At 36.5% G+C, this 25,824-nt stretch overlaps 1 protein-coding gene across 2 annotated transcripts in view; it reads left to right on the top strand.

Moving 5' to 3' along the window:
• Positions 1-25,824, top strand: part of CDK13 (cyclin dependent kinase 13) — a 121,813-nt gene that overhangs the window by 57,460 nt on the left and 38,529 nt on the right. For both annotated transcript variants that reach the window (XM_044245654.1, XM_044245655.1), the window contains exons 6-7: positions 18,141-18,330; positions 19,543-19,599. In XM_044245654.1, the coding sequence (XP_044101589.1) occupies positions 18,141-18,330; positions 19,543-19,599 (247 nt within the window). The remainder of the gene's footprint in view (positions 1-18,140; positions 18,331-19,542; positions 19,600-25,824) is intronic.

Genomic DNA, 25,824 nt, shown 5'->3' on the forward strand with positions numbered 1-25,824 from the left:
ATCCCAGCGTCCTGGGATCGAGCCCTGAATCGGGCTCCCTGCTCAACGGAGAGCCTGCTTTTCTTTTTCTCTCCGTCTGCTGCTCTGCCTATTTATGCTCCCTATCTTTCTGTCAAATAAATAAATTAAATCTTTTAAAAAAGAAAGAAAACAAGGCACTTCTTGCAGTCCTTAGTTTTATAGTCACAACTGTTAAATCATCTCCATAAACTTTTCTTCCCTGATTATTTCTGATGTTATACAACTTATACTTTATTTTTGATTATACATTTTCAGAAAGTAAAGATACTTGGAGTCATAATTAATGGCGTTTGCCAGTCAACTCCTATCTCTTGATATTTGTCCTTCTGTCCTATCTGCCCTAACCTTCAACCTTAATCACTTTTCTTTTAAAAAGATTTTATTTATTTGACAGGGAGAGCGATTACAAGTAGGTGGAAAGGCAGGCAGAGAGAGGGGGAAAGCAGGCTCCCTGCTGAGCAGAGAGCCCGATGTGCAGCTCAATTCCAGGACCCTGAGATCATGACCTGAGCCGAAGGCAGAGGTGTAACACACTGTGCCTCCCAGGCGCCCCTTGATCACTTTTTTGATACTAAACTTGCTTGAGAAAAATCACTGAAGTGTAAGGGTTTTCTTCCTCCCTAGGTTTTGGTTTATATTACTAGGACTTCAAGGCTCCTTAGACAACCCTTAGCTCCTTCTTTAAGTCTTCATAGCAAAGCTGATTCCTTCATGTTCCTAGCATCTTGGTTGCTTGTTATTTCTTCTGCATTTCATCCATTTCCCTTTTTGGCTCCTTTCTTTCAGCACTAAACTTACTTAGATCTCTTCTATCTTGAACAAAACAAAAAATCTTTTTCTGATAGGAGTCTACTATGACTCCATTACTCTGTCTTGTTCCTTTCCTTTGTTGCCAGACTTTTGGAAAGAGTAATCAGCAATTGCTGTCTGTACTTCCTTTTTCATTCACAAAGTGGGTCTGAATTTTCCTACCACTTTATTAAGATAAGGTCACTAAAGATCTCTTGCCAGCCAATGGTAATTTTTCATTTTTTTCTTTATGTGGGCAACGTTTATTACATTGATTTGCTTCTTGAATGTCTTCTTGGCTTGTATGAAAAATTCTAGTCAGATTTGCTTTTCTTTGTGGCTTCATAGTCTTAATTGTTGGCCCTTTCTTTGCCTTATCCTTAAATGTTGGTATTCCTTGGGGTTATGTCCTTGGTGGTCTTCTCTCTTATTCCCAAATACTCTTGTTGGCTAAGGTTGTTACCATCACTGACTGTGCGATTACCTTGTAAAAATATTTCTACACCTGAGCTCCAGATAGTTACAGGCTATTCATATCATATAAATATCTCCATATTGACATTTCTCAAGCATTTCTCAAACTGAGCGTGCCTCCTGTACCCATCACCCTGCTTGCTTCTAGCCCTAATTTTAAGCCCAACTTAAAATGTTCCTTCTTGATTCCCTAATCAGGATACCAGCTGCATTTTAGGCCTAGCAATTGAAGTATTGTAGTGTTATTTTATTTACTTTAATGTCTGTAGTGCTACCTTATTAGGCTCTTGATGTCAGCAGCTCTTAGTCATCTTTGTACTTCTAAACAATAAACTTCTGTTGACTGTTTTATTGAAAAATGTCTCAGGTAAAATTATAAAATGATTGAGATCATATAAAGAGCTTACATAAAATATGTAACTAAAAAATAAATTACGATTTACAAATGGAAACTTGTAGTTTCTCATTCATATTCACTGTTTCTGTTCAGGCATTACTGATGTATTAGCCTTGAACAGGTAGAATCAAAGTTAATGTAGATGATTTCTAGAATGGATAATTGAAAGTAGATTGGTCTTTCACATTCTTTCTTGAATAGTTTTCCCTATTAGGAATAATCTTACTGTGTAAGAATTTTAAAACATTTTTATAAATTGTGCTAGATGTGATGTTTTTTGAGAGAAAGAGAGAGAGCGAGAGCATAATGAGCTGGGCAGGGAAGGAACAGAGGGAGAGGGAGAGAATCTTAAGCAGGCTCCATGCCCTGTAGGGAGTGGGGCGTGGGTTGGATCTCCAGACCCTGAAGTGCCCCACCAATTATTTTAAATAATACTTTATCTAAAACACCCCAAAGTGCATGTGCCTTGGTGGCTCAGTCGGTTAAGCCTGAAGTCTTGATTTTAGCTCAGGTGATGATCTCAGGGTCATGGGATCCAGCCTACTGTCAGGCTCTACTCTCAGCAAGGAGTCACTATCTGCCTCTCTCTCTCTCTCTCTCTGTCTCTCTCATTCTCTCTCTATCTCCACCCTCAACTCCCTCACCCTTCCCCCACTTGTAGATACTCTCACTCTCTTTTAAATAAATTAAATAGATAGATAAATCTTTTTTTTTTTAAAGATTTTATTTATTTATTTGACAGACAGAGATCACAAGTAGGCAGAGAGGCAGGCGGAGAGAGAGGAGGAAGCAGGTTCCCTGCTGAGCAGAGAGCCTAATGCGGGGCTCAATCATAGGACCCTGGAATCATGACCTGAGGCCGAAGGCAGAGGCTTTAACCCACTGAGCCACCCAGGCACCCCTAGATAAATCTTTTTAAAAAAAGATCCTCTCCTCCTCTCCTGTACATATTCTCTCTAAAATAAAATAAAAAATAATATATTACATAATATATTAATATTTTATAAGTATTTTATTTAAAATACGCAATATATTATTTATAAAAATAAATAAAAATAAAATTTCCTCAAGTACTATCATTTCAGCATGTAATGAGTATTTAAAATTTATTGAAATATTTTACATGTTTTTGTACCATCTTCAAAATCCATGGTACATCTCGTCTCATTGAGTTTAGCCACGTTTCAGTTGCACCATAGGCACTTGTGACTGAGGCCTTTGAATGGACAACATGTTCTAGAATATAGCTTGATATTGGCTTTACTTCGGGGTTGATACTGTATTGGACATGTTTTGGTGTCTACTACCACCAGTTTACCCTACTTCTTAATGCCTTATTTCCTGTAACAGCCGTGGGCTTTTTGATTTTGAGGCTCTACATTTTACCTATTCATGTAGCTGTAGAGCTAACTCCACTCCCAGCTCCTTAGGGGCACACCACTGGCCAGTTACAGTAAGGTTTTCCTGTCCATGAGATTGAGACTTAGTCCTCAGATTTCATGCATATAGTGGGGTCCTCTTGCCTGTGAGGTAAAAGCCTGAGAGCAAGAAGGAGCTGTTGTTACAACCACCACCTTGTGACTGTCTCGGTTCTACGTGTAGAGCTAGCACTGAGGGGTAGATAGGGAACCTAGACTTTTGCCATCTGACTTTGAGAGCTCTGTTTCATTCTGTACCTGAAACAAAGAATGTTTAGAAGATTGATAAATTGTCTTTTTTGTTCAGGTCAGTGTGCATTGGCTTGTAGGTATGGATTAGGGAGGTCCATCTTAAAATGGCCTGTGGTCTTAGAATGCCCTAGTAGCACAGGGTTGTTCTGGGATTGATCAGAGGGTTTCTGCCAATTATAATTCAGGTCAAGTTGTGATTCCCAGGCCTCAGGCCTCAGATTCTTCACTTGACTTCTTATAAAGGGTTATTCTAGATCTGGTGTGGCAGACATTTAAGGATTTAATCTAATTATTATGAACAGCAATGACTCAACTATCTATTCAGTGAAAGTGATCTGAAGTGCAAGTAAAATATAATTTAGCCCCCCCCCCCAATTTATTTGTTCTTCTTATTGCATTTTATTGCTTTGCCTTTGAGTGTAGAGCTTATTGTGATTAGCTTTTACTGAATTTAAAATCTCTTGTATTCAAGGTCTTTTAACTTTTAATAAATTCTTTATTTTTTTTTAAGATTTTATTTATTTATTTGACAGAGAGAGACACAGTGAAAGAGGGAACATAAGCGGGGGAAGTGGAAGAGGGGAAGCAGGCCTCCTGTGGAGCAGGGAGCCCAATGTGGGGCTCGATCCCAGGACCCTGAGATAATGACCCAAGCCGAAGGCAGACGCTCAACGGCTGAGCCACCCAGGCGCCCCTATTTTTTAAATATTTTTTTGAAAATAAAGTTCTGTAATAAGCATAAAAGTAAAAATGATTTTATCCTAATCATTGAAATAATATAAATATATATAAAGAAACAATTTCCCTTTTTTTTCCTTGCTACTTCCCAATCCAGGGTTAATAGCATGTTACATATCCTTCAAGACGCTTTGTGCTTTAAAATGAAAATAGAAATAATAGAAAAATGTATTTAAATGTATAAATTGAGAGAGAGTCAAACAGTGAAGCAGGGATACAGGGAACTCAAGTTTTGGTAGTCTGAGAGAGACTGTTAGAGACACAGGGAAAGAGAGATAAAGAGGCACAGAAAATCTCACAGGCACAGGGAATCTAACATCCCCATACAGAATACTCTCACTGTCTTAAAAATTTACCCTTGTGTTCCATCTGTTCATAGCCATCTTTTGAAACTCTGGCAAATACTAATTATTTTTTACTGTCTCCATAGTTTCACCTTTTCCATAACATCATTATAATTGGAAACATATGGTAGGTAGCCTTTTCAGATTGTCTGCTTTCACTTAGTAATCTATATTTAAGTTTGCTCCATGTATTTTTCATAGTTTCACACCTCACTTCCTTTTTAATAATAATTAAAATTCCAGGGCGCCTGGGTGGCTCAGTGGGTTAAGCCGCTGCCTTCAGCTCAGGTCATGATCTCAGGGTCCTGGGATCGAGTCCCGCATCGGGCTCTCTGCTCTGCAGGGAGCCTGCTTCCTCCTCTCTCTCTCTCTGCCTGCCTCTCTGCCTACTTGTAATCTCTCTCTGTCAAATAAATAAATAAAATCTTTAAAAAAAAATAATTAAAATTCCATTGTATGGTTGTACTACATTTATTTTTCCATTCGTCCACTGAAGGACATACTGGTTGTTTCCAAGTTTTGAATAATTATGAGTAAAGCTGCTGTAAACATTCACATGCATGTTTCTGTTTGAATCCAAGTTTTCAGTTTCTTTGATTAAATACCAAGGATTGGTATTAATCCAGCGATTGCTGGATCATGTAGTAAGAGTATATTTGGTTTTGTGAAAAACTTTCAAACTGTCTTTTTTTTTTTTTTTTCGAGAGAGAAGAAAATTCATTAGGTAACAGAAAACTAAATAGATTCTACAAAACAAAAAAATGATGTCATCCTGTGAAATAATTACCACCCAAAAAAGACTGGGAAATGACATCTCACAGGAACACCACTTGACACTAATAATTGCAATCGGATTTAGTAGTCACAAACTTTGTTAGTGCTTGTTTGTCTGGGAAACTCTTGATCTCTCCTTGGATTCTGAATGGTGCCCTTCCTAGATAGAGTCTTCTTGGATGCAGATTTTTTTCCATTCTTTTTTTTTTTTTTTTAAATTCAGTGAATTAACATCTGTTACTAGTTTCATAGGTAGAGTTCAGTGATTCATCAGTTGGGTATAACACCCAGTGCTCATCACATCAAGTGCCCTCCTTGATTTCCATCTCAGTTATCTCATCTCCCCACCGATTTCCCCTCCAGCAACTCTTGTTTGTTTGCTATAGTGGAAAGTCTCTTATGGTTTGTCTCCATCTCTGATTTCATCTTGTTTTATTTTTCCCTCCCTTCCCCTATGATCCTCTCTTTTGTTTCTTAATATCCACATTTGTCCAGAAAGCAGTATGGAGTTTCCTCCCAAAATGAAAAACTGAGCTACCCAATGAGCCAGCAACTGCACTGCTTGGTATTTATTTACCCAAAGGATGCACAGAGATTAGAAGGGGCACGTGCACCCCAGTGTTGAGAGCAGCATCCTCCCCAATAGCTGAACTATGGAAAGAGCCCAAATACCCATCGACAGACGAATAGCTAAGAAGATGTGTTACACATATTGTGTGTGTGTGTGTGTGTGTGTGTGTATACAGATTATGGAGTATTCCTCGGCCATCAAAAAAATGAAATCTGCCATTTATGATCAAAATTTTCTTCCCATTCAGGGCATTGAATAGATCATGCACGCTTTCTGGCCTGCCACTTGTCTGTGGAGAGATCTGTTCCTTCCATTCTCATGTTCATTGCATCAAGTGTTTCCTGTCTCAGTTACTGCATTTTTCATTTCTGACTGATTTTTTTTTTTTAAGATTTTATTCATTTATTCGACAGAGATCACAAGTAGGCAGAGAGGCAGGCAGAGACAGAGAGGGGAGCAGGCTCCCTGCTGAGCAGAGAGCCCGATGTGGGGCTTGATCCCAGGACACTGAGATCATGACCTGAGCCGAAGGCAGCGGCTCAATCCACTGAGCCACCCAGGCGCCCCCTGATTTTTTTTCTTAAACTTTTATCTCTGTGGTAAGGGCGTCCCTGAAGTTCTTTTCTTCATACCAGCAAGTATCCTTAGGATTGCTTTAAGTTCTCCATCAGGTGTTTTACTGCCTCGCTTAGATCTCTGGCCATGGCTTTCGTTCTTTCATTTGGGATGAATTCTTCTGGCATTTTGTCTGACTCTCTGCCTTCTGGGTGCAAGAAAAGTTCATTTGTTTCCCCACTTTGGAGAGCAAGGGCTTTATGAAGCCGAGGGTATGTAGTGCCTGGTGTCTGGCACCTGAGCAAGCGTCTGTGCGTGCGTCGCATGACTCTGCTGCTGGGGTTTGGCTGCTCTGGCCTTCAGGCCAGTCATCGGCACAGGCTCTCCTGGCCGGCTGTGGACAGTGGTGGTCCCTGGCTGGAATGTGGTGAGTTTGCACTAGGTGTGCTCTGCTTTGCTTGTGAAATGGGACCTGATGCTACTCGGCTAGAATTGCAGCCCCGTAGAACACTCTAGTCGGGATGCCGTATGTGCGGGTGCTTGTGCTGCTCTTCTGGGCCGGGGGCCTGCCACTCTGGGACTGAGGCAAGCTTGACGGAGGACAGCAGGGCCAGAGCGCCAGAGTGTGGGACTTGGCATCAGCAAGTTAAGCGGCCCATGTTCTTGCTGTGCTGCTTACCACCTCAGGTGTCTCTGTGGTCATGGAGGAAAATGGCACTCTCCATTGTCCCTGGAGAGCAGTCGGCTTTTGAGGAAGGTTCTCTGAGAAGAACAAATCATCTCCCCCTGATGTGTTCCAGGGCTTTTCCAGGTTGCTCTTTCCAGGCCATATGCCCCTGGCTTGCTGGCCTTCCTCCTGACCAGGAGCAGCGCAGTTGCCCTGTGGGTTCTATCCCAGTCGAGCCTGCTGACTTCTCAGATTCTAGCCGTCAGGGATATGATGTGGGCAGGGTTCTCTGCTGCTCTTCTTGGGGAGGGTCTCACTGTGCTGGGGCTGAGGTGAGCTTGACCTGGAAAGACAGTCTCACCAGAGTGCAGGGAAGTGAGGTTTGTTGGAAGCAAGTGAGGCAGCCTCTGTTGTCTCAGTGCTGTCTCCTGCTGGTGCATCTGTTGTTTCTGCTGAAGGGAGGGGAGAGAAATGGCACCAGCCCTCTTCTGTGTGTCCACTGAGGCCTCTCCAGGAATACTACCTCTCCAGCTCCTCCAGGAAGGGCTCTTCAGATGGCTTTTCCCATGCCCTCTGCCTCCGGGGTGTTTGCCTGCCTTCTCTCTGGGAGCAGGACAGACCCTCAGGGCTCTAGGCTAGCCAAGCCCATCGACCTTTCAGACTCCAGGCTTGAAGCCCCGCTGGCTGAAAAAACTCAAAAAAACTCACCCCCTCTTTTTCCCAGAAAATGACTTTGGGGAAATGTTCTCCCTGTAGGTTCCCCTCTGTGCTTCTCTGACTCTCTTGCTTACTCTGTATGTCTCTCTCTCTCTCTCTCTCTCTCTCATTTCCTCCACCAAGGGTCTTCCTCCTCCACAGCAGTCATGATCCCTTTCTCCCCCAAACCACACCTCTGCCCTTCCTGCCCTCTTCGATGAGGCTTCTTCTCTCCGTTTAGTTGTAGAGTTTGTTCTGTCAGTCTTCAGGCGTATTTCTGGGGTACTTAGGATGACTTGATAGTTACCTCTTTGTGTTTCACCGACAAGACCAGCCTAGGGTCCTCCTATTCTGCTGCTATTTTAGCTCTTCCTCAAACTCTTCAGAAGTGAGCTGTATGATTTTTTGTTTCCACAAGAAATGAATGAGAGTTTTGTTGTTCCATATCCTCATGAGCCTTTGGTGTAGTCAGTGTTTTGGATTTTGGCCTTTGTAATAGGTATGTATGGAACCCATTGTTGTTTCAGTTTACCATTCTTTTTTTTTTTTTTTTTTTAAAGATTTTATTTATTTATTTGACAGAGAGAGATTACAAGTAGGCAGAGAGGCAGGCAGAGAGAGAGAGGAGGAAGCAGGCTCCCTGCCGAGCAGAGAGCCCGATGCGGGACTCGATCCCAGGACCCTGAGATCATGACCTGAGCCGAAGGCAACGGCTTAACCCACTGAGCCACCCAGGCGCCCCTCAGTTTACCATTCTTTAATGAGATATGATGTTGAGAATCTTTTCATATGCTTATGTGCCATCTGTGTATGGGTATTTTTCTTTTTTTGTTTTTTGTTTTTATTTTTTCTTGATGAAGTATCTGTACACATTTTTTGCCCATTTTTTTATTGGTCTGTTTTTTATTGTTGAGTTTAATGACTTTTTTGTACATGTTTTATACCAGTCCTTTATCAGAAATGCCTCTTCCTATGAATTGTAGAATTACTTTGTCAGTATTCATAAAATAACCTGTTAGGATTTAATTGGGATTGTGATAAATGCATAGATGTGACTGTGAAGAAATGACATCTTGACAATCTTAATGTCTTCTGTGCATGTACATGGAATATCTCCATTGATAAAGATTTCTGTGTCTTACATTGAGGTTTGTAGTTTTTCTTATGTAGATCATGTACATATTTTATTAGATTTATAACTTAAGTATTTAATTATTTTTGTTCCTAATGTGAATCGTATAATGTTTTTAATTGAAAAATCTCCGTTCATAGCTGGAATATAAGAAAGGTACTAATCTTGTACATCACTTTTACATCTTACAACCTTGTTATAATTGCATATTAGTTCCAGGACTTTTTTTGGTGACTCTTTGGGATTTTCTGTGTATGCAGTCATGTAATTTGTGAGCAAAGACATTTTATTTTTTCATTTCTAATAGTGTATACCTTGTATTTCCTTTTCTTGTCTCACTGCATTAGCTAGGTCTTTTAGTACGGCCTCAAACAGAAGTGATAAGAGGGGCTATCCTTGGCTCGTTCTTTCTTGGTGGGAGATCTCTCACTGTTAATTATGATGTTAGCTCTAGGTTTTTGTAGATACTCTTTCTTAGAAGTTCTCTATTTTTGGTTTGCTGAGTTTTGGTTCTTTTAAATCAAGAGTGAGTGCTGAATTTGGTCAGATGTTATTCCTGCCTCTCTTGCTATGATCATATGAAATTTTTTTTTAATTAGCCTTGATGGTATGGTTACATTAATGGATTTTTGAATGATGAACCTGGCTTGCATATCTGAACTAAATTCCACTTGGTCATGGTATATATATTTTTTCACACATTGTTGGATTCTATTTGCTTAAATTTGGTGAGGATTTTTTTTTTTAAACTTTATTTCTTTGAGAGAGATCAGGAGAATGATTTTGGGGTGGGGACAGTGAGAGAAGTAGACTCCTCACAGAGCAGGGAGCCCAAGGGACTTGATCCCAGGAAAAGTCAGAAAATGGCAGCGTAACAGGAAAGTAAAAATCACCCATCTGCTCACACAGAGATAAACTCCTCTTAGAATTTTGATATTGGACATTTTTCTAATTCTATGTATGTATGTAAGTTCCTACCAAAATGAAAGTTTACTTGGCCTGCTGTATTATAAAAATACTATAACATGATTTTATTAATGTTTAAATACAATATAAGGAAAAATAATATGCAATAGAATGAGCTTTTTAAAAATGCAGGTTGTCGGGACACCTGGGTGGCTCAGGCATTAAGCATCTGCCTTCAGCTCAGGTCATGATCCTGGAGTCCTGGGATCAAGCCCCGCATTGGGCTCCCTGCTTAGCAGGAAGCCTGCTTTTCCCTCCCATTTTCTTCCTGCTTGTGTCCCTCTCTCTTGCTCTGTCTGTCTCTCTCTCTGTCAAATAAATAAATAAAATCTTAAAAAAATGCAGGTTGTGAGATGCCTGACTGGCTCAGTCAGTAGAGCATGCAACTTTCGATCTTGGGATTGTGGGTTTGGGCCCCACGTTACATGTACAAACTACTTAAAAATAAAATCTTTAGGGTGCCTAGGTGGCTCAGTGGGTTAAAGCCTCTGCCTTCGGCTCAGGTCATGATCTCTGGGTCCTGGGATCGAGGCCCACATTGGGCTCTCTGCTCAGTGGGGAGCCCACTTCCCCCCTCTCTACCTGCTTCTCTGCCTACTTGTGACCTCTCTGTCAAATAAATAAATAAAATCTTAAAAAATAAAAAATAAAATCTTTAAAAATAAATAAAAATTAAAATGTGGGTTGTGACCTACTAAATTACATGACACAGTTTGAAACATTTGAAACAATTGGAAACATTGACTTTGAAACATTGCCTAAAACTATATAAATATAAACCTTGATAAAAATAAAACCAAAGTTAAAATACAGGAACAATATATTGATTAATTCAGGATAATTTGAATGCCTGTTAATTTTTTTATTTATTTTTTTTTTGGACATTTAAAACAATATTATTCGGGTACCTGGGTTGCTCATTGGGTTAAAGCCTCTGCCTTCAGCTTAGGTCATGATTGCAGAGTCCTGGGATCGAGCCCCGCATTGGGCTGTCTGCCTGCCTCTCTGCCTACTTGTAACCTCTGTCTGTCAAATAAATAAAATAAAATCTTTAAAAAAAAATAAAAATTAAACAGTATTATTGAAGTATCACCATTTCTCACATTTAACTGTTACCATATTTTACTAGTCTTGTTTTATCCTTCCCTACTTGTTTTTATTTTGCTTGACTATTTTTATGTAATTCCCAGGCATCATATTGTGAACATAATCTGTCTATAATAATGAAATTGTGTTTATGTTAGAAAGAGACCTTATGCCTAACAAAATACACAGTTTTATCATATTATCTAACAGTCAGTGTTTACATTTACCCAGTTATCTTATAAATATTTTTTATAGGAGCTTTGTTTGACTATGGATGCAAACAAGATCTATATTGTATGTGGTTAATTATCATTTTAGGTCTCCTAGAATCTGTGGTATTTTCTCTTGCTTTTTTGATGTTTCATTCCACTTATTCATTGAGGAATAGGCCACATTTTGGATTTGGCTAAATGCTTCCTTTTAGTGTTTTTAGCTTGTTCTAACTCACATATTTCCTATGAATGGTAATTAGAGGTAGAAGCTTCTTTAGATATAATCCAGTTGTTTGGCAGTTATACTTCAAAGTTGATGCTGGAAGCCATTATCTCTTGTGGTTTCTATGGGCAGAGATTTGGGAGCATCTTGGCTGGGCAGTTTTGTCTGGCTCAAGTTCTCTCATGAGTTCGCCATGAGATGTTGATCAAGGCTGTAGTCAAAAGTAGGGTTGACTGAGTTGGAGAATCAACTTCCTCACATGGCTGGCAGGTTGTAGTTCGATTACTGGTGGGATGTCTCAGTTCCTTGCATTGGCCTTTCAACGGAGTTGTTTGACTATCTTCACAGCTTAGTGGCTGGCTTTCCCCAGAGCAAATTAATCCAAGAAAGTAAAATGGAGCCTGCAATATTTATGTGACCTTGCCTTGGTAGCTACTGACATCACTTCTGCAATACTTTGTTGGTCACACAGACAGTTCTTAAATCCCTGTGTGAGGGCATAGATACTGGGAGATAAGAAGCATTGGGGCCATTTTAGTGACCTGCTACCATAGATTTTTTTTTTTTTTAAGAGAAACTCTTACTTATTTTTTTATTTTAAGTAGGCTCCACATGCAACATGGGCTTGGACTCATGACCCTGAGATCCAGAGTCACACACTCTATTGACTGAGCCAGACAGCTGCCCCTACCATAGATGATTTTAATTTAAAAGAACAGGGTTTCTGTTTTTTTTATCTTAAACTTGTCTTTATTTTATACTAAAAGTCTTGATTCCAAGATATTAATGTAGACCTACAATATACATAAAATAATTTTAAGATAACAGTGTTACTATTAATTACTAAAAAGACTACTAACTAAAGTTTTAGATTTCATAGTTTTTCTTTTTATACTTAGAATATACCCCACTGGGGATGGTTAGTCAAAATACTATGATATAGACCATGTGCAGCCAGTTTGATACACATTTAGGTTCATCTGTTTCCAATTTTTAGGCATTTATTTTTTTACCCTTTTGGTTTAATGATATATATTAATCATGTAAAATATTACGTGATTCCAAACTCAAAACTTTATAATAAATAGGCCACATGCAGAAGTCCCACTTCATTTCTCTTGTTTTGGTTTTCTCCCTTACCTATGGGCAACTGGATTTTATTTTTGAAAAGTTCAGTTCATCATTTTAGTTCCTTTCCTATATATTCACCCTCCCCTCTGTATATAAAAGCAGCATAATAATAAATCCTGTATTGTGTATCCTGAAGATTACTCCCTGTCAGTAGAGATTGTCGTCATCCCTTTTTATGGCTGTACAGTACTCCACGGTGTGGATGCGCCGGTGTATTCAGTCAGCCTCCTACTAATAGACATTTGCATTGTTTTCAGTATGTTACTGTTAGAAGTAATGCTGGGGGCACCTGGGTGGCTCAGCTGGTTAAGCGTCTGCCTTCGGCTGGGGTCACAATCCCAGGGTCCTGGGATTCAGCTCTGTGTCGGGCTCCCTGCCCAGGGGGAGTCTGCTTATCCCCTCTCCCTGCTGGTGCTGTCGCTCTCTCACTCTCTCAAATAAATAAATAAAATCTTTTAAAAAAAGAATGGTGCAGGGCGCCTGGGTGGCTCAGTGGGTTAAGCCTCTGCCTTCGGCTCAGATCATGATCTCAGGGTCCTGGGATCGAGTCCCGCATTGGGCTCTCTGCTCGGCAGGGAGCCTGCTTCCCTCTCTCTCGTTGCCTGCCTCTCCATCTACTTGTGATTTCTCTCTGTCAAATAAATAAATAAAATCTTAAAAAAAAAAAAAAAAGAAAAAAGAATGGTGCATTGAATAGCTCTGTGCCTGCATCATTTTTGTCAGTGAATTTTGGGACAGGTTCCTAGAATTGGGCTTAAGTCAAAGGGAAATGCTAAATGTGATTAAACTTGATATTGCCAAATGCTTAGCAGTGTATGAGGGTTTCTCACAGCTTCTGCAGTAGAGTGTTGTGTCATTCTTTTGGATTATTGTCAGTTTGTTATTGTGGTGAAGTTTCAGTTTGAAAAATAAATTTTTTATGAGTAAGATTAAGCATCTTTCCATTGATTTAATGGCAGTTTACTGTCCTTTCCTGCTCTCCTCCCGCCCACCATCCCATGAGTTTTCTATCTTCTTTTGCCCACTTTTCTGTAAGGATGTTAATCTTTTTCTTTCCACCTTACAGGGACGTTTTATGATGGATATTATTTAGTTATCTGGAATGTAAGTTTCAAATGAATATTTGCCAGTTTGCTTTACTCTTCTAAATTTGTAGTGTTTTTAGCCATGCATTATATTTTTTTAAAATAAGATTTTATTTACTTATTTGACAGAGATCACAAGTAGGCAGAGAGGCAGGCAGAGAGAGAGGAGGAAGCAGGCTCCTCGCTGAGCAGAAAACCTGATGCGGGGCTCCATCCCAGGACCCTGAGATCGTGACCTGAGCCAAAGGCAGAGGCTTTAACCCACTGTGCCACCCAGGCACCCCATTAGATTTTTATTTTTACCTAGTGACATTATTGAAGTGTTTTCTTCTTATTTTTGCTTGATTTGATTCATAGTTAGGAAAGTTTTCCTCGATCTGAGGCTATGAAGAAATTCATGTGTGTGTGTGTGTGTGTGTGTTTTTAAGATTTTATTTATTTATTTGACTGAGAGATCACAAGTAGGTAGAGAAGCAGGCGGGGGGATGGGAAGCAGGCTCCCAACTGAGCAGAGAGCCCAATGTGGGACTTGATCCCAGGACCCTGGGATCATGACCTGAGCTGAAGGCAGAGGTCTAAACCACTGAGCCACCTGTGCCCCCAAATTCATGTTTTTTAAAAAACTGTTTTCAGGACTTTATTTTTTTATATTTAGCACTGGTTCATGTGCTTTTTTATGCTGGTGTATGTTGTGAGAAACAGATCAGTTTTATCTGTTTCTGCCTGTTCAGTTCCTCAAATATTGCTAGTTAATCAGTCCATCTTTTGTCCCATTGACTTGATATGCCATCTTTATATTAAAGTTCTATATACATGCGTGGACTTACTTCTGGATTTGTTTTATTTCATGTTCACTTAGCAATATTACACTTTTTAGTTATAGACCTTAATACCTGGTAGAGCCTCATGCCTAGATCCCCTTTTCTCTTTTAGGTGTTTTCATTGCTCTTCTTTCTTTATTTTTCTATGTGGTTATAACATGGACTTCATGTTTAATTTTAGGGAAAAATACCTGTATTTTAAAAAAATTGAGCTGTGAGGGCACCTGGGGGCCTTTGTTAGTTAAGTATCTCACTCTTGGTTTCAGCTCAAGTCATGATCTTGGGGTCGTGAGATTGAGCAAGCCCTGCTTGGGGCTCTGCACTCAGTGCAGTCTGCTTGAGTTTTGCTCGCTCTCCCTTTCTCTGCCCCTCTCCCTGCTTGAGTTTTCTCTCTCTCTCTCCCTTTTTTTTTTTTGAATAAATAGATAAAATCTTAAATAAATAAGTAGAAATTGAGCTTGTGTTTAATTTATAAATTATTTAGGGGAAAATTTTTGACATCTTTTTCAGGTTGAGCCTTCCTAAGAATTTATGCATTTTTTTGTGTAAAGTTTTCTGTCTTCTTAGTTTATCTTTGAAGGATTTGGTACATTTCTAAGTTTAAAAAAAATCTCTTACTAGAAATGGTGTCTTCCCTTTTGTCTTTTAATTGGTAGTTATGTTAATGACTACTGAATTTTTTCTGCTGTTTAGAAAAACAATTTAGAAAAATTGTGATACTGTTTTAATAATTTTTTAATAATTTTTTCATTGAATGTTTATGTCTTTTGGGGAACAAAAGATCATGTTATCTGCAGAGAGAGATAATTTTAGCTCTCTTATTTCAGTTCTTATACCTCTAATGCAGTTCTAATAGAAATAGAATGCAAGCCATTCTGTTTTATTTTAAAATAATCTCTTAGCCGCATTTTAAAAAATCAATTGCTAATTCAAGTATTTTTACTTAATCCAGTATATCTAATAGATCAGTATACTCAATACAACAGTTATTGAGGTATTTTGTATTCTTTTTTTGTTGCTGTAGGAAGTCTTTGAAATCTAGTGTATACGTCATACTTCTAGAACATTGGTCTGACCACATTTGAAGTATTCAATAGCTGGTGTGGCTTTGTTGCACTGTGTAGACTCTAAGTACTTTCTCGTTATTTAATGCCATCAAAGATAGATCTATCAAGTAACTATTATTTTATAATCTACTTACTTTAACTCAATATGAGTAATACATTTCCACATTAATATTATACCTCTGCAGTGATTTTCAAAGGGCATGGTATGGTATAGATGTACCATAATAACCAGGTTTTTTGTTTTTTGTTTGCTTATTGTTTTGCTTTTAAATATTTAATTCTGCATTGCTTTTAGTGAACATGCTTATAGCTAAATCTTTACAATCTTTATTTCCTTATGCTAAATATCTATTAATGTACTTGCTATGTAAAAGGATATGTAATTTTTAAAGCTTTCATGTATATTGCCTGATTTTAATCCTAATTTTAATCTTCTGATTTACTAGCACTCTATAACATTATCTGTTTACCTTACAGTATTTGTTACTACTATGTATTTATTGTCTTTCTTTTTGAAATCTTTTCCCTTTAGTTAAAAGTATTGTATTACTTTGTATATTTTGGTTAATAGTGGGAGTTCTCATGTATTTTGTACAAAAATATCATTTGCACATTGACAGTTCATTTTATTTCTCATTTTCTCTTGTGGGATTGATCTTCTTTTGTACTGATTTTTAAGACTTCGTCTTATATTAGGGATATTAACCCATTTTGTAGCAAATGTGTTTCTCTGCTTTATCATTTACCTTTCCCTCTCTTCCGTATTGTTTACTTATATACGTTTTATTCTAAATTTTTATTTAATAAAATTTCTTGTTTTTTAATGAGGTTTTGTTTTGTCTTTGTTATAACTCCCCATCTTCCTAAGGTGTCACACATTTGTCCCATTAACCAGTTTGCCTCTTTATTTTCACTGATAGTTGCTTTCATAATTATTAGATGTATATTTAGGCTCTGTTTTCTGGTATATATCATGTTATACTTTTATATTTGTCCCTATAGGTCATACTAATCTCTGGTAGGTTAATTTTCAGAAACATTTTAGCTGGTACTTTGGTTCTTGTTTAAGGTGAACTTTAGAATTATTTTGTGAAATATTCTCTCAGTAGAAGAAAATAGAAGCAAATCCTTAATTTTTTTATTGTTTTATAGTTTGGTATTTAATGAATTTGTATAAGTTCTTGTTAAAGTTTATTCCTAATCCTTTGTAGTAATTTTTTTTTCCTTTTGTGGAGTTACTTAAATTTTATTTTCTAATGAGTTGTTAATTGCATAGATGAAGTTTTTTGCTTTTTATATATGATTTTCTCTAACCCAGGTACTCTCTTTATTCTGTTGGATTTCAAGGAAAATAGTCATCTTTATCAATAATTATATTTTTCTCTATTTCAGTGTTTATACATTGTCTTTAATTTTATTTACTAACAATAATTTTGCTTACTAAATGTTTAGAGCAGTTACTAGTAATGAATGTTTTTGTCATGTTTTGTTTTTTTTTTTTAATTTTATTTATTTATTTGACAGAGAGAGATTACAAGTAGGCAGAGAGGCAGGCAGAGAGAGAGAGGAGGAAGCAGGTTCCCTGCTGAGCAGAGAGCCCGATGCGGGACTCGATCCCAGGACCCTGAGATCATGACCTGGGCTGAAGGCAGTGGCTTAACCCAGTGAGCCACCCAGGCACCCTGTTTTTGTCATGTTTTACTGGCATTTTACTCTTCATTAAGACTTGTTGATTTGAGAGAGGTACCATTATAAACTTAAAAAATAATTTTTAAATTACAGTTAGTTAACATACAAGTGTTTCAAGTGTTAGTTTCAGGTGTGGAATTTAGTGATTGAACACTTATATATAACACCCAGTGCTCATCACAAGTACACTTTTTAATCCCCAACTTTTAAGAATCATTCTAAGTTTACTGTGAGTGAGATGTTTGTTTTTAATTAGGAACTGATTGTTAGCTTTCTTCACATGACTTTTTTGACATATAAATAGGTTTTTTCTTTGATAGATATGTTGAGTTTTGTTAGTTTTTCCATTCTTGAATTGATAAATTAAACTTCGTCTGATTGGAATATTTTTAGATACAGCTTTGGTTTCAGTTTGTATGAGCTTCAGTTAGGATTTTTGAATCACGATTCTTGTGTATGTACTATGTGCGATTTTAGGTTTGGGTAGCAAGATTAAGCTGGTCTTTTAAAATACAGTTGCAGTTTGTGTGCTTTCAAATGCTTTGGAGCTGTATAAACAGAATGAAATTATATGTTTTTTGAAGGTTTAATAGAAATCATCTAAAGTCCCAGCTGGGCCCAGAGTCTGTCTTTTTTTTTTAATTAAACACAATTGCTTTAACACTTTTGGAATTTTCTTTGATGAACTACACTGATTTTATTCAACTTCTGCTGAGAGACAGTTTGTTCAATATATAAAACAGTTAAGAATTTATTTTACATGAATCATTACCCAGAAACTATGCATTGTAGAGTTGATTAGATATTTTAACAGTTTTCTTCTTCAAAAGAAGAAAATTGAGTTAGATGTTTCCTTGGGATGCATTTATTGATATTAAATTCAGAGAGAAAGATGAATGTTACTGAAATGACAAAGTAGGACTTCTTTTCAAGGAATAATTTTCTCCATAGCATTTAATTTTTAAAAATTTTGAACCGATAGAAAAGTTATAAGAATAAAAACTTTAATGAATTAATTATTCTTCTTCTTAGGTGCATTTTATCTGGTGTTTGAATATATGGACCATGATCTGATGGGACTACTGGAATCAGGCTTGGTTCATTTTAATGAAAATCACATAAAGTCATTCATGAGACAGCTCATGGAAGGTCTGGATTATTGTCATAAGAAGAACTTTTTGCATAGAGATATTAAATGTTCAAATATTCTTCTAAATAATAGGTATGATGTGAGTTTGATATATGTGTGTTTAAAATCAGTGTTGTATAATATATGCCTTGATTTTGTTAAAAAGACTTAAATTTATTTTATTGCTCAAACTGTTTCAATATAATCAGCAGTATTATTGCTTGAGGTATATCTGGACTTGTGTTAAATATACTTTAATTAATTTCCAATGGTAGTTTTTAATGTACATAAAATAATACTTAATTGAATTTCTCATTGGATATTCTTCCAAATAATGTGAATGGATATTCTAGTAATTAATAATGTGATTTCAGCTTTAGGTTAAGAATAGATCTAAGAATTTTTTATTTAGAAATTGTTTTTACACCAGTATCACAGTTTTAAAAAGAGCTTTTCTGACGTGTGTATACACACACATATGCGTAAGTTGATTTTTTTTTTTTCCCCCAAAAAAGAAAGTGCAAGAGGAGGGTGGGGGACAGAGGGAGTGAGAGAGAATCTTAAGCAGTCTCCATATCCAGTATAGAGCTGGACAGGGGGGCTCAATCTCATGACCCTGAGATCATGACCTGAGCCAAAATCAAGAGTTGGACACTTAATCGACTGAGCCACCCAGGTGCCCCTGCATAAATGGATATTTAAAGTGGATGTTAAAAACATTTTACTGACAACATAACCTGAGCTCTGGTAATTCTATTATAGTTGGTGTTACTTGTTAGTTTAAGTGAGGCATGCCTAGTTCGACTTTAGTGTGCGAAAGGGTTTTATGTCCCTAGTCCCTCTAAGAACTAGAAAACTAAACATAGATTTAAAATAATGTGGTTTAGTCTTATGCATTATTGATTTGAATTGAACAGGTAATACCTCTAATTACTAAGTAGCAGAAATTATCTCCGTTTATTTTCATTGTCATATACTTTTCTAAATAGGAACTAGGTAGTACTAAAATACTGCTAATACTAGTACAATAAAAATAGTGGTGGTGGTGGTTGTTCTAGATAGAATAATAATAACTGAAGTCTCCAAAGGAGAAGTACTACTTTTTTACTTTGTTGTGAGTTTATCTTTTTGCCTTTTCTTTTAGGACTTAGGGTACTGCTATGTGATCAAAGTTAAAGTTTACATATTTTTAATTAGTTTTAGGAACAGAATATGAATGTGTATAATTAGATATCAATGAATGGATACAAATGTGTATGATTTCAGAGAACACTAATGCTTTTTGTTCATTTTGTCTTCTACCAGAGGGCAAATAAAACTTGCAGATTTTGGACTTGCTCGATTGTATAGCTCAGAAGAAAGGTAAGAGTACTTTCAAGTGACTATTAAAGATAATAGAGACCAGTTTTAAGAATACCTTATTAATACTTTATTTTTTTAAGAAAAAGGAAATTTACTTTTCATTATTAAATATGTGAAATAATATAATTTTGTACCATATTGGATTGACTATTTTAATTGCAAATTTTATGCATTTATCTCAATTTAAAAATAATTGGTTTTTGGCATTTAGAGGTAAATATAATTTCTTTTTAAAAAACTCATACTTAAATTTCTAATGTAGACTCAGATATTAAGATGTTTATGATTTTTGTGTTTGGTGAAAAATCTTAATATATACCTTTTTTAATATTGTGTGTTTAAACATACACACTTTTAGTTATTATTTTGGACTTTTTAAAACTATACTTTTATCTACAGTTATATTTGTTTTAATCTCATTAGAGCCTTTTATTTAAACAAACTGTTGTGAAGAATTTCCATTGCATAACTTTTCTTTGTGGAGCTTCTGTGGCTGCAGTTAGGATGTATATTCCTTTGGTTCCTTTGGACATGGTGGTGGTGAAATATGACTTGTCTTTTAATAGAACTAATATGGGGTTACTTGGCTGGCTCGGTCCATAGAGCATACGACTCTTGATCTTGGAGTTGTAAGTTCGAGCCCCACATTGGGTATAGAGGCTAGTTAAAAATAAAATTTTAGGGGCGCCTGGGTGGCTCAGTGGATTAAGCCTCTGCCTTCGGCTCAGGTCATGATCTCAGGGTCCTGGGATCGAGTCCCGCATCGGGCTCTCTGCTCAGCAGGGAGCCTGCTTCTCTCTCTCTCTCTCTCTCTGCCTGCCTCTCCATCTACTTGTGATTTCTCTCTGTCAAATAAATAAATAAAATCTTTAAAAAATTATAAAAATAAAAATAAAATTTTAAAAAACAAAAGAACTGATACGGAATTTCAAAATAAAATACTTCTGTGTTATAATGGATTTTATGTAAATATATTGCAGACTTAATTCAGTTTAATATATCTCTAGTGTGACCCATTTCTTTCCTGTCAAACAGTACTGTTTCTTAATTTTCACTTACATATTCTAAAGTACTTTATGTTTGTCAATTCTGTAATTTCTTCAGTGTAACCATACTTTAATGTAATGATGCATCAGTTAATTGGAATTCTTAGAAGTAGGTGTTTACTTTCACTGAATGTTGGCCAGTTTCTGGTTAGTTGGTAAAATATTCATGTTTGAATTTTTTACAGTGAAAATTTGTTTATTTTTGAATCTTGCCATGTCATCATGTCATTCTGAAAATTATTTTCATTATTTAGTGTGGAGAGGTTTTTAAATGGTGTGTTTAAGATCCATTAGAATTCATTAAACCCTTCAGAAAACTGTGGTGTAGACAGTTGTTTTGGACAGGGTTCCAGTCCCCTATACTTCCTTTAGTCAGAGTTTTCCACTTTTATTTGTTTTACTTGCTACACTTTTTTAAAGAAGCCATTGTGGGTTGGTTTATTGTTTTTTTTTTTTTTTAGTTTAACACTGTTTAGGTGGCTTTGTGATGAACATTGGGGAGGGTATGTGCTATAGTGAGCGCTGTTAATTGTGTGAGACTGAGGAATCACAGACCTGTACCCTGAAACAGATAATACATTATATGTTAATTTTTAAAAAACTGTTTTAAAGCACAAAAGCTGTAACCTTCATTTTGTATTTGAGAAAACTGAGACCTAGAAAGGGTTGGGTGACTTTAAAGATCAGAAAATATTTGTTGACAGAATCAAGAGTATATAATTTCAAGTTTCCAGCTATCAGATTGTTTCTTGTTTTGTTTTCCATCTTATATAATAATACTTCTTGGTAGAAATTGAAGGAAAAAACAGATGGCCAAATACACACTTAATTGAAAACTTCTCTTGATGTGTATTTGTATATTTGAATAACCAGATTTCAATGACTGTTCTTTGGGGTGGGGGGAATTTTGCTTAATTAAGGATTCTATTTGTATAACTGGTTAATTGAGATTTCACTATAGTTTAGATCATCCTTAATACAGGTATATGTATTTGTCATTCTTGAATGTAAATCCATTCTTGTTTTCACGTTAGGTTTCAGTGGAGATGGAGAAGAGCTAATTTACTGTTTTCATCTTATAGATTCCTTTTTTGCTGATATTTATTTACATATTAGATACATTCCAGGATAACTGACTGTAAAGTCAAATTTTACATATTAGACTCCCATTTTTCCCTGTTTACTTTACCTTTTTTTAAAATGGAATGTTGGGTTTCAGTGGAGTGCCAAGGGTATGATATGTTCATTGAGCCATGATCCCCATTGCTCTACTGAATTGATACAGGAATTTTGAGCTTACTAAAGTAGAAAATTTAAAATTTGCATCTTCAGGTAACATATACTAAATTTTCCTGCTTACCCAAATTCGTAAGCTTCTAAAAGACAGGGCTTGGTGTATTACTTTGTTTTGTAAGCAAATATCCTGTCTTTTAGGGGCTTATGTATTCCCTTAAAACTTTTCTTTTTCATTTTTGATTTGAATAATTCTTTAAAATTAGAGAAGTAGGCTTAATTTTAAAGGAATGACTTTAAAAATACATGTATTGTTCTAGTAAATCTTAATAACATACCAATTTTTACCATACTGCCTTTAGCAGACTTAATATTGTCCCAACTTTTCTAGATATTTCTTTTTTTTTTTAAGATTTTATTTATTTATTTGACAGACAGAGATCACAAGGAGGCAGAGAGACAGGTAGAGAGAGACGGAGAAGCAGGCTCCCTGCTGAGCAGAGAGCCCGATGTGGGACTTGATCCCAGGACCCCAGGATCATGACCTGAGCCGAAGGCAGAGGCTTTAACCCACTGAGCCACCCAGGCGCCGCTCTAGATATTTCTTGAAATAAACATGACAAATGACTTTTCATTCATATTTCTTTGTCATTATAAGCAGGAAGAAGGGTAAGCCTTTATCGTGATAACACCCATCCAAACGTTAAGTCACTTTGAAGTATTTTCTATGTAATTAGCTATTACAGATAGAGTAACTGAAGTGTTCAAGAAATTATTGCAGTGTTTTTTGTTTGTTCCCAAGCAGAACACATTTCAGCTAACTACTGTAATAGCTTAACTACATTCTCACTTACTTGGTTTCAGATATTTTTTTGAACTTGAGAACTGGATGGAGTATGATAGTCCATACTTGGGAATTGAGGATCGGGTGTGGTGCGACCCATCCTCTGTCAGAGATCTCCTCTGTCATGTGTGCTAAGTGGAAGAAAAGAGAACCACTGGGTTAAAATTAGGGGGGAAATTATTTCTTTAAACTTTAATAATCATTTTCTTATTTTGTATATCAGTATTTATACACTGTCCCATCTGGCCTTGGAAAATACAGAACTGGAGACCAGAGGTTTTTGCCCATTTCTTTATACCTGTTCATTTTTTTTCAGTAGCTATTTTAAAATCAACTTGTCCCGAAATTTTAAGCCACAGTAATATATAACCCATTTCTGAGTTTTTATTTTACCAAGTCATTGCTCCAGTGCTTTTCCAAATTACAGGATCTTTTTCTCTTTATGTGACCATTCCATATGAGTAAATACATGCTTTCCACATAAACTGAAGATAATTTCATTTTCTAGAGATTAAATTAGAATTTAGCACATTTTTTAATGAAAGGAACATAACACCCTTAGGGCTCAATCAGGGAGACTGGCTCTAGTCCTGTCGTTGCCCTTTATTAAATAAGCAGTTGTGGAATCTTTGGCAAGTCACTTAATCTCTATCTTATCATTCTCAACTATAAGATGAAGGATTGAAAATCTCTAAAATCTTTATTTAAAGGGTATTAGAAAACATCTCTTACAGTTCTATAAGTTACTGAGATCAAAATAAGTTTCTTGAACATTTTTAAGGCAATATCACCACCTAGTGGCTTTTCATAAAATTGCCATTAAAAGCAAAACTAAACTTTTCCTATACATAGGAAGGCTATTTATAGGTATCCGTGGAAGAGGGAGAAAGTATTACCTCTTGCAGCTTATCCAAGGACTAGATGAAATTTATATCCAGGACTTATTACTTGTATTCTTGTCTTTACACTCAAGCTAGAATTCTAGTCGATTTAAAGACAGGGACCATATTTTAAATGTTTATGTTTTTTACCCTAAAGTTTAAAACATATTTACAGTAATTGCTTGATCAGTTCTGATCCAAGAGAAGGTCATTCTGATCTGGAGGACCCTCCTGATATCAGTTAATGCGGGGAACGTTGGGGACTGTAGATAATTCAAAGGATCTTCTGGGCCAGTTATTAGAACCATAGTAATAAGATCATTAATAACATTATAATAGTAAATAATGTCACTAATGTGACTAAACAAGCTTTAGGAATAGAAATCTCATTTAGATTGCTGACCTAATCATAAGATCAAGATTAAATTGTACTTCTTTTGGCCTTAATGGAGTAGCTTACATTTTTGAGTATATAAAATGGGAAAGGCAGTTTAATTCTCTAGGGTATGGTGTGCCCCCTCTTCATGTAGGGGAAATTTGATCCATTCCCTTAATGCTGAGGATTTACGAATGCCAACTTCAAGACTTCATCTTTCTTTTGATCTCTAAACCTATGTGTTTACTAGACAGCTCCACCCAGGTGATGTAGGTACTGTAAGTTAAACATCTTGTTACAAAGCCTGTCTTCACATTCCCCAGAAAAAAGTCTGCTCCTTTTCCTTTATTTCCTGTTTTAGTTGAAGATACCTAGTCACTTATAGATATGTCCCTGTAGACCACTGTAAATAGAATTATATTGGTTTTTGTGCTTCTGGTCTTTTTCCCTAATATTATTTTCTTTTCTTTTTTTTTAAAGATTTTATTTATTTATTTGACAGAGAGAGATCACAAGTAGGCAGAGAGGCAGGCAGAGAGAGAGAGAGGAGGAAGCAGGCTCCCTGCTGAGCAGAGAGCCTGACGCGGGACTCGATCCCAGGATCCTGAGATCATGACCTGAGCCGAAGGCAGCGGCTTAACCCACTGAGCCACCCAGGCGCCCCCCTAATATTATTTTCTTAGGTCATTCCTACTGCTGTCCACTGCCTGCTACTCCCCACCTCAACCCCTACCCCGCCAAGCAACCCTTGAATTATTTGTAGTTTCCTAAACAAGTTAAATGCCTCTCTGAATCTGCATAAGTTCTTAACTTTTATATGGAGTTAGACTCTGCATTATCTCAATCTGACAAATTTGTTTTTTTGCTTCAGTTTAGTCACTACCACTCCTGAAAAATTTACCCTGATTCTTCTAGTCAGCAGTGGGCACATCTTCCTTTATGTGGCCAGAATACATTTTTCATTAATTTACATAGTACTTAAAGTGTATTATTATAATTTCTATCACCACCAGACTCTTAATTAGGCTTTAAACAGCTCCAACCGTATTGGTGGTTGACTCTTTCGGCCAGCCATCTCTTGGTTCTTAGCACAGTACCGAGCTCAGAGTTTCATAAATATTTGTTGTTTATAAAAAAGGAACAAACTTAACTAGCATTTGTGCATGGTAGTTTATTATATATAGTCCCCTTTCACAATAATTATTTTAAGCAAAAGCAGTTTTTCTGAAACAGGTGGTGCAGATATCATTCTTATGTACATTTTAAATATAATGAAACTGAAATTTACAAAATTTCAGTATATTTTCAAGATCACCTAATTAGTGGTAGAGCTAAGACTCAAACTCAAATCTTTTGACAGAAAGCCTTTTTATTTTCATTATACTGGAGTGCTGCTTCGGTAAGACTCTGGATCTAACCTTGATTTCCTAGAAGTATGTTCTTTTTAAATTTCCCACTTCTAAAAGTATCTTCTAAGTGCTGAATTCTAGGGGCATCTAGAGTCTGCTTTGGAGGTACCATTAGGCTGATGGCAGGTTTTTCAGTTGTCAAAACAAACAGTTGCTGAATTTCATTGTCTCTATTTTCTTGGCTTTCAAATAATATATTTTATTTTTGCCCAATGAAGAATACTCATTTAGTTTTCCAGCAAGTTGTATGATATTTCCATTTCTGAATCTTCTGTAAAGCTCCTTAAATACCAAATGAGAAAGATGTAATTGAGAAGTATTTTGATAGCACCAGATATTTTAAATAACCTGAGATTTCACATGGAATTTTTATTATATACAAGCCTGATGACTTACATTTTAAAACCTTGTTGACCATATTAAGGTAGAAGTTTTG

This window comes from Neovison vison, chromosome 4 (genome assembly GCF_020171115.1).
Source record: "Neovison vison isolate M4711 chromosome 4, ASM_NN_V1, whole genome shotgun sequence".
Lineage (NCBI taxonomy): Eukaryota > Metazoa > Chordata > Mammalia > Carnivora > Mustelidae > Neogale > Neogale vison.